The 13,436-nt window shown below is 35.7% G+C and overlaps 1 protein-coding gene across 4 annotated transcripts in view; it reads left to right on the top strand.

Annotated features, from left to right (window-relative positions):
* LOC120629318 overlaps window positions 1-13,181 on the top strand; it is a 160,238-nt gene extending 147,057 nt beyond the window's left edge. For 3 of the 4 annotated variants that reach the window (XM_039898226.1, XM_039898228.1, XM_039898229.1), the window contains 7 exons: window positions 495-599; window positions 6,572-6,721; window positions 8,467-8,599; window positions 8,906-9,172; window positions 9,733-9,897; window positions 10,421-10,586; window positions 10,743-13,180. In XM_039898226.1, coding sequence (XP_039754160.1) covers window positions 495-599; window positions 6,572-6,721; window positions 8,467-8,599; window positions 8,906-9,172; window positions 9,733-9,897; window positions 10,421-10,586; window positions 10,743-12,184 — 2,428 coding nt within the window. In that variant the 3' untranslated portion in view covers window positions 12,185-13,180. Of the gene's footprint in view, window positions 1-494; window positions 600-6,571; window positions 6,722-8,466; window positions 8,600-8,905; window positions 9,173-9,732; window positions 9,898-10,420; window positions 10,587-10,742 lie in introns of all 4 variants that reach the window. The other variant, XM_039898227.1, reaches the window with a different exon arrangement.
* Window positions 13,182-13,436: the final 255 nt, after the last annotated feature.

Genomic DNA, 13,436 nt, shown 5'->3' with positions numbered 1-13,436 from the left:
ATACTACGACAATACACACATCGCCATCTAGTCCCAAAGTAAACGTGGCTTGTGCTATGGGTGCTGAGATGACTGATTAATTATAAACAAAAGAATAACAGATAAACACCCAGACACTGGGTAATATCATAAATATATACATATGTTTACCACCTACCAAGCTTTCATAGTATTTTCTTCTACGTCTTTGGTTGCAAGAAAGAGATCGCTATATAGCGATAAGGCCGCCAAATTATACCTTCTACCTTAAAGTTCTATTATATTTGTACTTTGAGAATTTTCTGTGTTTTAGGTACACCACACACCTGAAGTGCCATTCATTAATTCATTCACTCAAAAACATTCACGGTCATCACACAACCATTTTCCAGTTGTGGGATTGGAACCCACAGCCTTGGACTCAGAAAGCAGGGTCGCTACCCACACCGCCAATCAGCCGTGGAATATAAATAAATAATTATTGTGTATGTAATGTTATTATGTATTTGTTCCAGAAACCCATGTCTCAGTTTGGGAGAGGAGATGAGCCTACGACAGTTCGGAACTCCCAGCGAGCTGCTTACAAAACTAAGGGCCGATCTTAGGCTGTCTTTTCCAAGGTAAGATCATCACTTCAATCTGGACGTCCACTGCTGAACATCTTTGAAGGGAGTCCTGGGCCGCTTGTACCCAGCGGCCCCAAGTGACTTATTTGACATTCGTCCACCTCGCTGGGGTCGACCAACGCCGCATTTACCGATGAGGAGTCGCCATTCCAGCACCTTGGGACCCCAATGTCCATCGGTTAACCAAGCCATATGCCCCAAACAGTCCCACTTTAGCTTCGCGACTCCTTGAGCTATGTCGGTTACTCTAGTTCTTCCACGGAATTCCTCATTTCTGATTTGACGTTGAGATACTTCTAACATAGCTCTCTCCATCGCCCGTCGAGTGTCTCTGAGTAGTCTTAAGACCCATAAAAAATGCGACCACCTTTTTAGTACTATATTAAGTAATGTATACTTAATAGTAAGTTTTATGTTTTCGATAAGTAGTTATTATGAACTAAGAAATAAAAAATAAAGTTTGCTCATCCAAATCGGTGAAGTAAAGCGGTGATAGCCCAGTAGGAAAGACTTCGACTTCACTTTCGTTGGGCAGATTTCGAATCCCAGCACGCACCTCTAACTTTTATAAGTTTTGTACGTTTTAAGAAATTAAAATATCAATGGCAAAACAAATCGGGCGAAACCGTCACAACTCAAAACACACGTATCTGTATAAGGTAAACAACACATGAAGAAAAATCATATTCACACGAGTTTTCACACGTTACTCAATAGATTGACATAGCGTTCAAATGAATACAGTACTAGAAAGCCATTTTGCGCTTAACTCGATGCTATTTTAGTAAAACACGCTTTTATGGCGAGCGGATCCATGACAAAAGATATTTACAAAGTTGCAAAATTTACATAACAAAAGCGGATAGCGTTTTACCGGATGCTAAAGCATATTTACCGAAGTAGCGAATATAACTGAATGATGTTCTACTTATTTAAGATATATATAGGCAAGCTTTTTTAAAGATAAACGAGAGAATTGTAATGATTATCCCAAAAAAAGGACTAATATTGTTAATTGAGTTTTTGGAGTTCATTGAGTCTTATTATCCTCTATAAATGTATACATTTTTTATGTAAATTTTTCGCTTGATTTTTATCTATCATGCTATGAGATAATCATACAGTTTATATGGAAACTTCTCTTAAGGCATATGGCAGTTAAAGATCCAATTTTTAGGAAGATCATGAGGTAATATTTTTCCTCCAGTCTTCAATCGTTTACGAAGTTATTACGGTTACTTACACGTGCTAAATCGCGACGACACAGCTCTATACAACAAGTTATTTTTAATATCAATTGTTTTTATTATTTTATATATATTTTGACGGCCGATTGGCGCAGTTTGCAGCAACCGAAAGTTTGCTTTCTGAGCCCAGGGCCGTGGGTTCGATTCCCACAGCTGGAAAATGTTTTTGTGATGAGCATGAATGTTTGTCAGTGTCTGGGTGTTTATATGTATATTCTAAGTATTTATGTATATTATTCATAAAAATATTCATCAGCTTTCTTAGTACCCATAACACAAGCTACGCTTATTTTGGGGCTAGATGGCGGTGTGTGTATTGTCGTAGTATATTTATTTTATAAAAATTTATATATATGTATAATGTATATATATATATATTTATATAACTTAAAAACAATAATTTTCAAAGTATTATATATTAACTCTAAGCATTAAGAAATACGATGATCTCTTTAAATTTATTTAGAGATAATGGTTAAATTTACCTTGTTTATGTATGTAACCAAGCATTGATACCATTTCAGCAATTTACATATCGTATTTAATTGTCAACTTTGTATCGCAATTAAGTTTTATTTCGTGGCCAAAGAATAAAATCGCATTACAGCTTAACCGTCAGGTTTCAATAGCAACCGTAATCGCTTTATGTGCATTGACCACCGGTCTTCTGGCCTAGATATGTTAAACCAATTTATTACCTACCTGCTTAAAGTGCTGCAAGCTAGATAATTAGTTCAATTTATATTAATTGAGTTATCCGTGAGTATATTTTTGTTTGCCCACCACACATCAATATTATATAAATCAATGAATTACACATCACCAACCCGTCTTCTGGCCGTGGCGATAACGAGCAAATCTTCTCGTTGGGATTGATGGCGTACAGTCCAACAGTGGAATGTTATAGGCTATGGATGAATCAGTGCTGTACAGAAGTATTTTGAAGGCAGTTCCAAAATTTTACGGTCTTGTGCCGCTGGCGTCCAGCGTAAGACAACATACTTGGGGATCTATCAACGATGCGATTATCGGTCCAAGGTCACCATTCCAGCATTCTTGTGACTTCAAATAACCCAATATCCATAAGTAATTAATTCTTACAAATTAGAACAGGTTGCCCCGTCTCCGTTTTGTACTTTCTGGATCTTCGCGACTGATGCTACAAAAATTCGTTATGTTTTCACAAAATTAGTAACAGCCGTGTTTGAATTTCGTTTATAATACCGGCATCCAACTTGTCACATGAGTGGACGCTGTTCTTTTGAAGTTATACTTCTTTTGGTGCGTTAGGGGAAAAAGGATGAGAGTAAATTTTTATAATGCGCGCACACCGTCACAAAAAACCGACACCCTGAAGTTAGCTATAAGATTTGACAGTATACACTATCAATTGTCAAAGTCTGCGGGCTCATTCCGGTGATTCAATTGAACGGTGTTTCATTTCCGGTGATTACAAAAATCTCAAATTTTAATGTTGAGTGAAACTTGGTTGTCCGATAATGAATTCCAAATTTATGTGTTAAATACTATTTCTTTAATTGTGTTTTTTGTGATTTTAAATAAACTTTATTTAACTAGATAATGCGTTATAATAAAACTTTCAATGTATTAAATACCTCTTTTCTGTTGTTAGTGTCTTTTTCTACAAACAGAATAAGGCGAAAGGTAAAATTTTTGAATTTTTCTTTTATCTTTTTATGCAAAAGAAGTTTAACTTCTAACGCGAGTATGTAAGTATACACACCTTTTCTGTTTACTTTTTATGCGTTGGCTAGATTATCATTATGAGAAATAGGCTATCATGTCTGTAATCTACATTAAAGTTTTTGTACACACTTATTTTAGGAACTAGGTTCTAACTACAATGCGATATGAAATATTCTGATTGACGATTCAAATAACCATTTACTGAGGCATATTTCTTTTATAAACTGCAGACATAATGAAGATGATGTTAACTTTTTCAATTAACTGAAATAATTATCTCCTGGAATCAGGCATATAATTGACAGTTATATTTTTATACGTACCTAACTACTCGAATGTTCATTAAATCCCATAAAATACTCATTCACTTTTTATTTTCGCGGCCACATAGAATAAAATGCCCCGCTACTTGAAATCATTCCGCCATATAATTCCCAGGATGATGGTAAAAAGTAAACCGAAACGGCATAATGCATGGACAAGTATCTTTTTCAATTACATCTTACTTTAGCATTGCGATGCGGTCAGCTGCATTGCTTTTACGACTGAAGCGTATGGTGCAAGTGAGAAGCTTGAGCGAGAGCTATTTCGATTCGATTCGCGGTACCTACCTAAAACGTGATCACGACTGGCTACTTTTAACTAAATATTTGAACTAAATTAAATCACTTTTTAGCTAAATTTACTAACTCGAGTCACAATTATTATCAAATATTGGTGATAATGACCGACAGATGTTGTAAGGTGCTCTTGAGTCAAATGCAGAGGCATAATTAGTGTCGATTGTATTGATATAATAATGATGATATACGTAAATGTATAATTATTTAACTTTTAATGGTAGGTACTTATATAAATCTAAAAAAGACAATCGATTGATTCACTCCGAAGAAAGGAGGCCACCACATATCCTCGATGCAAACAATGATTGTTAAATTGTAAAATGATGTTGGAAAGGAGCAACCGGTGAGTTTCTTGCCGGCTTCTTCTCGGTAGAATCTGCCTTCCAAACCGGTGGTAGAGTCCCAACAACCAGACATACATGACTTATCAAAAGTGCTTATATTAGGCCTACTTGATATAAATGAATTAAAATTTAATATCGTAAATACGAAAGCGTGTTTGTTTGTTCTTACTATACATTCTTTTAGCAACCAATCAACTTGATGTTTTTGAGAAGAGTTATTTGAAGATGGACACATAAGCTTCTTTTTATACTAAGAAAACAAACGGTTCCCACGGGAATTGCAAAAAAAAATAATAAACGCGTACCACGAACGCGGGCTACAGCTATTTTTAAAATAATACGCTGTATCACTCAACTTAGACCACGACTTCTTTTTCTATGCAGCTTAAATTGCAATGACGATTGAGGCAAATCTTCGCAGAGAGCGGTAATTTGTGACAATGATTTCTTTATTCTCGCAAATTATACATTTCTTGTGCTACAGCCATCTTCGCTAATGAGTTATTTTATTTTTATTTTAACAAAAACGACAGTGGCGCCGTCTTTAAGGAATACTCACTTATGGCTTGTTTACACACTTCAAGCTTCACTCGATTGTTATTGTATCTACGCTGCGTAAAGATTTGACGCTAAGCTTTGAAACTTTGTGACCTTTCCCACTATGAGCAACGTAACGGAGCTAGATATATGAGCGAAGTAGCCGTGTGTGATAGCTGCTGTTAATGTCTTGCGAAACGGTCAGTAAATCTTTTATGTCTCATTTGAGCTTACTTGCCACATTGTCCGCCACCAATACGGACTCATGTCTCGTAGAGGTTACTCGTTTGTTATGGCGGCTCTCGTGCATCTTACAACCATTTAAGTTAAGCCGAGTTACTGACAGGAGCCTGTTTAACACTTATTCAACAATCTGGTCAGATTTATGATACCCGACTGTCGTGATGGTATAGGAAATCTGCAGGCTGCACTGCAAGAAACGACCGCATTGATTGGAGTTGGAGGCAAGTGAGGTTTGATGAGACTTTTATGACTCTTTACCCGATAGCTGGGTTAATATGAACAAGCTCTGTACTCTTGTCTGCGTCGGCCACATGGTAGATGTCAGTTATGGGTAGCTGGATAAGTGTGGAGTAAGTCTACAGCCTACCCCGACTTTCCACTGGATTAGGAGAAGGCAACTAAGGGAATATAACGTAGAAAGGGCCAGCTGCGTCCTTTGTACTACCACTACCGTCTACTGTGATCTTTAACCCGTCTGCCCTGCTGGTGCTTGTAGACAATCACACCAGAAGGACAAAAGCCTTTACTGTAGCAGAGGACTGTTATAGGCTATTGATGAAGTCTTAAGCAATAAAAGTAATACTTACAGAAGCTGTCTACTCTCACGTCAGCAACTCGCACTGTGTAAACGAGCCATTAATCTCAGAACCTTTTTTGATAATCAACGGAATAATTGATTCTGCGTAATGAGAAGGGAATGCTTGTAGCTCCTAACAATTTAAAAAGAAAATTGTGTACCTTTTATTGCTTATGAAATTACTCTCATGTAATTTAAGATACAAATTTCTTACGGTTTACTACTGCGTGAATTTTATGATGATTTATAATTATATACTAACGATATTTTATTGAAGACTAAAGTATTCGAACAGTGCTTATTGCCAGTGATGACTTACGGATCTTCAACTTGGTGGCTATGGGCCGCATAAGAAGGCTCAGAGTCACTTAGCGGACGATGGAATGAACTATGCTAGAAGTATCAAATCAGAAATGAGGAGAACTCTCAGGCATGCAGGTTTCCTCGCGATGTTTTCCTTCACCGTTGAAGCAAGTAATATTTTACTTCCTAATGCTTAAAAAAGTTGGGTGCTTGCTGGGATTTGAACTCGGAAAGTGAAGTCGACTTCGTACCCACTGGGCTAGACTACATATCGCCTGCGAAAGACACATAAGTCATTTGTGGGGTTGAGCATATGTTTCTATAACATAATTCTTAAGGTAATTTTGAAAAAAAAATACGTTTCTATTATATTACTTAATTCTAGTTTCGTGCAAGAGTTTGCGGGCGAGCCTCTAGATGGCGTGACCCTTCTACTGGAACTGCTGCGCAATATACAGCTGAGTCAGACGGGGGAGACCGTACGGGGTCCTCCAGCTGTGAGACGCAGGCCTTTGCTGGACGAACTGGCTTGCCTGTAAGTATATGAAGAATACCAATATCATTGCTAACACCTGCACTTTCAGCATCTTGACGATGTTAAGATCTGTAATCTCAATTAAGGAATTCTAACCATAAAAGCACAGAATTATGACATACAGAACGTCGTCGTGTACACGTTCAGTGTTGTTCAGTCCACTCCACTTTAGTAAAGAAAAGAAAGAAAGAAAAAAAAATTATTCACATTGCGCCACACATCACCATATTAACAACACCACATATGTTATTTGTGGTTCAACCAAGAAAAAAGGTGCCAGCTCAGCATTGTGGGAGCATACAGCGCTGATATTCAGTTGGCACCGTGTACAGTGTACACGACTAATATTGAAGCATGAAAAACCACTCCACTTCAGTAAAGAAAAGAAAGATAGAAAAAAATATTATGTACATTGCGCCACACATTACAATATTAACAACTCCACATATCTTATGTGTGGCCCAACCTAGAAAAAAGATGCCAGCTCAGCATTGTGCTGCATGCGCCAATGGCAGCATACAGCGCTGATTTTCAGTTGGCTTTTTTTACCAGGTGACACCACGGAAATGCGTAGCCAGCTACTGACCACATTTTAATATTTCGATTTAAAGTTAACTTAAACTTATATAAAGTAACAAAAAAACAATCGAAAAAAAAATACAGCAATAAAATTAATACTAAATGAGGGTTTTATGTTCTTAATTCTGTGCATAGAAAATAAAAAAAAAGAAAGAGAAATATCTTTATCTATAAATGATGTCACACATTACACTCATTCTCGTTAGCTACTAACATTAGGTGCTTCCAGAATCTTCTGTTACATAAGTAACAGTATCGCCAAGATTAGGCGAGTCACGTGTGACACAACCTAGTAAAATTTTTGACGGCCGATTGGCGCAGTTTGCAGCGACCCTGCTTTCTGAGTTTAAGGCCGTGGGTTCGATTCCCACAACTGGAAAATGTTTGTGTAATGAGGATGACAATTTTACAGTGTCTGGGTGTTTATATGTATATTATAAGTATTTATGGATTATATTCATAAAAATATTAAACAGTTACCTTAGTACCCATAACACAAGCTATGCTTACTTTGGGGCTAGATGGCGATGTGTGTATTGTCGTAGTATATTTATTATTTATAAAATTCTCCAGCTCAGCACGTGCCCTGCCAGGCATGCAGCGATTATTTTTAGCTTAAACCCTTATCCCAGCTATTTCCCACGCTAGGGAAATAACTACCACTACAACTGCGTATTCTAACTGTTATTTTTTGACGTAATATTTACAAGCGTGTGACTGCGATGTGAGTGGATGTTTTTTTTATTACACTAAAAGATAGCTCTTGACTGCAATCCCACCTGGTGGTAATTGATGATGCAATCTAAGATAGTAGCGGGCTACCCTGGAAATCTGGCAGTTATATTTAATCCTTACCCCAAATCAAAAAAATTTAAGTACAGTACTTAGGTACATTAATAAAATACCTACTTTTTACTTCTATCTATTGGCATCAAAATTAAATTATAAGTCCTCGACTTGACCACGACTATGTGACCCCCTCCTGGCGCCCTTGCTGCCCACTAAGCCAGTCGGCCTTCAATTTAAAATCAATTCAAATACCTCAGAATTTGAATTCACTTTTTAAAACACGAACACCGAATAAAAATAGTAGTGGATTTTTTAAAATCAAATAATGATGAATATATCCATCACCTAGTTTTTAAAATTTTATGTATTTTTTGTAGACAATGCCTTTGGAGTTGCTGCAGTAGATATTCAGACTGCGTGAGAAGACTGATGGCTGGTTCCAACGGAGTCTATGCCCTCACTGTCTGTATCATGTCTACCGTTAACAAGACTAGAGTCTTGGCGTTACAGGTACTTTATCTTTTTTTTTTATTACACTACAAGTTAGCCTATTAAATGATATCGGGGTAACCTTTCAGTGGCGTGCAATGGGTTTCTTACCAGGATATGCATACAGTGGAAAACTTGCATATAATGGCAAAAATCCTCCTATACGAAGTAAAATATCAATTTCAGGGTGCATGCGCAAAGCATGCGCTTTTGTGCATGTATGAAGTGCATGCCACTTGGTATTATATTAAACCAAGTAATGTAGAAAAAATATCCAAATAATAAAAATAAAAATTTAAATTTATAAAATTTACCTTTTTTTTTCAGCTTCTCACCAAATCCTGCTACCCACCAGCCTCGGGGCACAGCATGATTTCCGAAGCACTGTCCACTTTACGTCTCCGTTTTGGTGAACCAGTGCGTTTCAGATTCCTGGTGGGAATGCTCCAAAGTGGGGGAGGTTCTGGGGAACTGCAAACAGCTGGTCTGGCTTTCATTAATGCTCTGCTATCCAGTGCGCCATCTCCTCAACGAAAGCTTTATATACAGGCTGAATTAGAGCAAGCTGGTTTCGATATAGTCACTTTGAAGAAGGTAAGCGTTCCTTTCTTTAAGTATACAAATCTTATATCTTTAAACGAGCAATTCTTGTATATATATAATAGGAATCTCGGAATCGGCTCCAACGATTTTCATGAAATTTAGTATACAAAGGGTTTCGTGCGCGATAAATCGATCTGGCTAGGATTCATTTTTAGAAAATGTCATTTTATTTGTGTTTTCCGGTAATAACCGATTTGGTGCACACGAAGTTGCACGGGTCAGCTAGTTATTTTTATACGTCAACTCAGCGATTTTTATCGATAGTTGTTATCTGTCAATATCAAGTTTCTGAAAATCTCATACCTATATGATAAATGCGCTTTATATTTCAGTTCTTTATAATCACTGCAGTCTTTTTTTTTTAAATTGGAATAATATTCAGTTACAGTTAATTCAAAAATGAGAAAAACAGTTTTTTATTTGAGATAGTTTAAAAGAATACTCAGTGGAAAAACATAAATTTTCCGAGTTATTCTGTACTACACTTAATTTTAGGGCGCTGCTGATTATTTCATAAGTAGTGAATGATATAACATTATTTTCGTCTGCAGATTGTAATGAAACTGCCGAGCACTAACGAACAAGTAACAAAAGAGATAGAAAGTTACGAGAAACAGCTCATTGATATCGATACCCTCAACGAGAAGGCGAATGAAGCAGTAAAAGAGAAGGATGATCTTAGACACAAGTTGGATTTATTGGAGAAAAGAGTTAAGGTAACTTAAACGAGATCCTACATAATTTATTTATTTATACTCTTTATTTGTACACCATATCATTCAGATAAACAAAAAAAAAGAACAAACACTTAAAGAATGTAGTAGGATACAAAAGGCGACCTTATCACTAAGTAGCGATCTCTGCCAGACAACCTTAGGATTAGGTAAACTAAAAAGAAAAACGAAAAGGTGGGGTACACTGTTTAAAACATATACATACGAATAACTACATACTAAAACATAAACCAGACTACACAAATACTACAATACTATTGATAAATATAAAAAATAAATATACTAATACATACTTTAACATACCATAAATACTTAAATATGAGTAAGAGTAGATAAATAAATAAAAGTCGTCTTTATTGAGCTAGAAAATGAGACTAGGGAGCCACGTAAGCTAATAATGTGTAGACTGTCTTAAAACAATATAAAGTATAGAGGATATTTATTCTCGTTTTATTAATCGAAGTTTAACACAATACGATTAAATAATATTTATTTATTGTTACAGATACTACAAGAAGAAAAAGGAATATTGTTGTCATTAGAGAAGTGTTTGCAAGAAAAATGCTGTGAATTGCAGGAAGAAGTGAGCACTCTGAGGTCTGAACATGGCAATTCAAACCGAAAGAAGACTTTCGTGATAAAGAAAAAAAACTCCGCTCACAAAAATAGAGGTACCTACATTTTACTTAACATTATCTCGTAACGTACTCTTTCTCAAATAGTAATAATTATTACCTAACAAAATTAAATTAAATTGGACAAAATTCAAATACCTAATAATTACCTACTTCCATAAAAATGTTTAAATAAAAATAAATAAATTTCAGACGAGTCATCACCACCAGAAGATGAAGGTATTAGTTCCTCAGAGCGGTCACTTAGTCCTGAGGGCGATCCACAAAGAGAATCAATGGTTTACGAAGTTTTTAATATAAAAAATGAAACTTATGACCTAATGCGAAATAAACGACCTTTGCACAAAAAACTAGAAAGCACTAAGAAGACTGATTTAAAATTAAAATCTTCTGACGAAGATGATGAAACAACTATAGATGAGGTTATACAGGAGCTAAGAAATATTGTAAATCACGCTGAATCTGAACAATATGTAAGAGACAGAGCTTACGACGATAGATCAAGATGTAACGATGATTCAGAAATTTCTCTACATGACTACCAAAAACACAAGACTATCGAAAAAGAAGATTCAATAACAAGCACTAGGCACAGCATTCAAATAAAGAACAACACAGATATAGACGATGATAATCATGAGGAAGAGGAAGCAGAAATAGTTCCCAGTAAAATATTACCTCATCCACCTAGAAAGGCGAAAAGTCTGATTCATTTATTTGTACCACCCGTAGAACATGGACTGTTATACAGCAAAGCACCAGACATACAGGACGAAAACTTCTATTCCAGTGATGAAGGATCGGACTCTTTACTGAGTGCATCGCGTTGTCAGAATAATATAACTAAAAAGAACTCTACAACCAGTTTTGATTTTAAAGAATGTCGCGCTAAATTTGACAGTGCAGAACGTAATGAAGATAAAGTTAAACGCTCTAGAACCAGATCAAGAGAAGAATATCGTATGACGTCGGTTAAACGAAGCGAATCTTTCCAAAATTCTGAAATTGGATCTCGTCAACGCGAATATATTGATAGTATGTTTTATGAATCACAAAGTCAAAGTCCAATCGATCCAAAGATACAAACACCAAAATGTAATCGTGTTGATGAAATAGTGAACCTTATCGAATCAAAAAAGTTGACTAAAAGCTTAGATAGAATCGACGAAGGATTGAATTCGATGGTTAATATCATAATGACGAATGAGCCAAAGAAATCATCGTGGCATGAAAAAAGACAAAGATCAATATCAAGAACTAATAGCGAAGCTGGGAATGAATCCCCGCTAATACCTTTCACGAGATCGAATAACAGAGTTCACACATACAACTCAAAATCGTCAAGTTATCAAAGCAAAGATGAGAATAAAGAGCACAAGTTATTGCCTACAAAACTAAGCTCGGGCTCATTTGACACTTCTACTTTTAATCACGCGTTCATCATGAAACGCGGGAGTACTGCAGGGCTGTACTCTGGCACCCATATACTTAGAGATGCTCCAGCTAGTATGACGAGTTTAGTCATGACAGGAACGCATAGCTATAGCGATTTGAAGAAAACTGTCTCGTCAGTTGGGTCTTCTAGCAACTTTGGTTTACATAAAGTAACGGATATGCCATCAGGTCTATACTAATTTGATGAGTATTTTTACCGATGACAACGCGAAAATGTTATTGACACGCTTATATTTGTAATGGCAGCGTAGTTCCCAAACAGATATACCGACTCCAATGCTGTTTCTTTTGTCGGTGAATACCCCTAGAATGAGTAGGAGCTATATTATATTAGGTTAGACACCATAGAGTCATTTCCTGGACATAAAAACTACACAACGGATATCACCCGTTATAAATTGCTTTGGATCGACTCCATGAGGGATTTATTAAGGAAAATAATAAAATTTGGGTAGGTATTCTGTAAATGGAACCGATGCCAAATTTAGCGTTTTGGAGTTTTTAATTTAATGCTTGTATAGAGTGTAACGCATAAAACCAACGACTAATTTAAGTAGCGTGTACCTAACTATTTTGTCTAGTGCAATATTAATATCAATTATAACCCAATTATTGGGAATGTACGTAAATTGTATGAACGGAAATAGTTCATACAATATTGAGCTTATTTTATTTATGCCGGCCAATTATTGGAACTATTCGAATTCGTAAGTTATATAGTTGCACGGTTAAAGTCAAACAAAACTATAACAAGAGATAAAATATGGTCAGACAAAACCTAAGAGGACTGAGCCTAAATATTATGGTCTCATAGAATTGAAATGAAATGTTCCATAATAAATTTTATTAGCCCAGAAAATTGAGGTTGAGGCTGATTTCCTTTGTATCGAAATTATATAATGTTTGTTGATAAGGCTATTAAATCTTAGTAATTTTGTGCCTATACAAAATTCACTTAAGGTTATAAAACTTTACATCATTGAAACTTATTTTACATCGTTTTTTATAGAAATTGTCTACGATGCTAAAAACTCTGCGAGAAACACTTTAATTTAGTTGTCTCGTATGTATTAAAAGTTTTAGTTTATTTATGTTTAGTCTGTTTGCATGATGTATCATTATCACGTTATGGCCTGTATATATTATTATAATTTCTAGGATATCTACTGTTCCATAAAATAAAACGTTTTCAACATTAAATCTGATATAAAAATATTATTTGTGTTTATTTTTAAAATTGAAAGAGTAATTCCCCTCAGATTACTTTTTAAATTTTGGGGATGTTGGACCATTCGCAAGGTGGACCGACACCAAATAGTTGCAAGTTATTGGTCACAAGTGGCTTAATGCAATAGACGTCCAACGCTCATATGATGAAGATAATGACATAAATATCGATACCATTAAATCTATATTTAATATTATAAAGTT

This window comes from Pararge aegeria, chromosome 14 (assembly GCF_905163445.1).
Source record: "Pararge aegeria chromosome 14, ilParAegt1.1, whole genome shotgun sequence".
NCBI classification, from domain to species: Eukaryota; Metazoa; Arthropoda; class Insecta; order Lepidoptera; family Nymphalidae; genus Pararge; species Pararge aegeria.
Note: the sequence above shows the minus strand (reverse complement) of the source record. Positions and strands in the feature narration are given on the sequence as shown.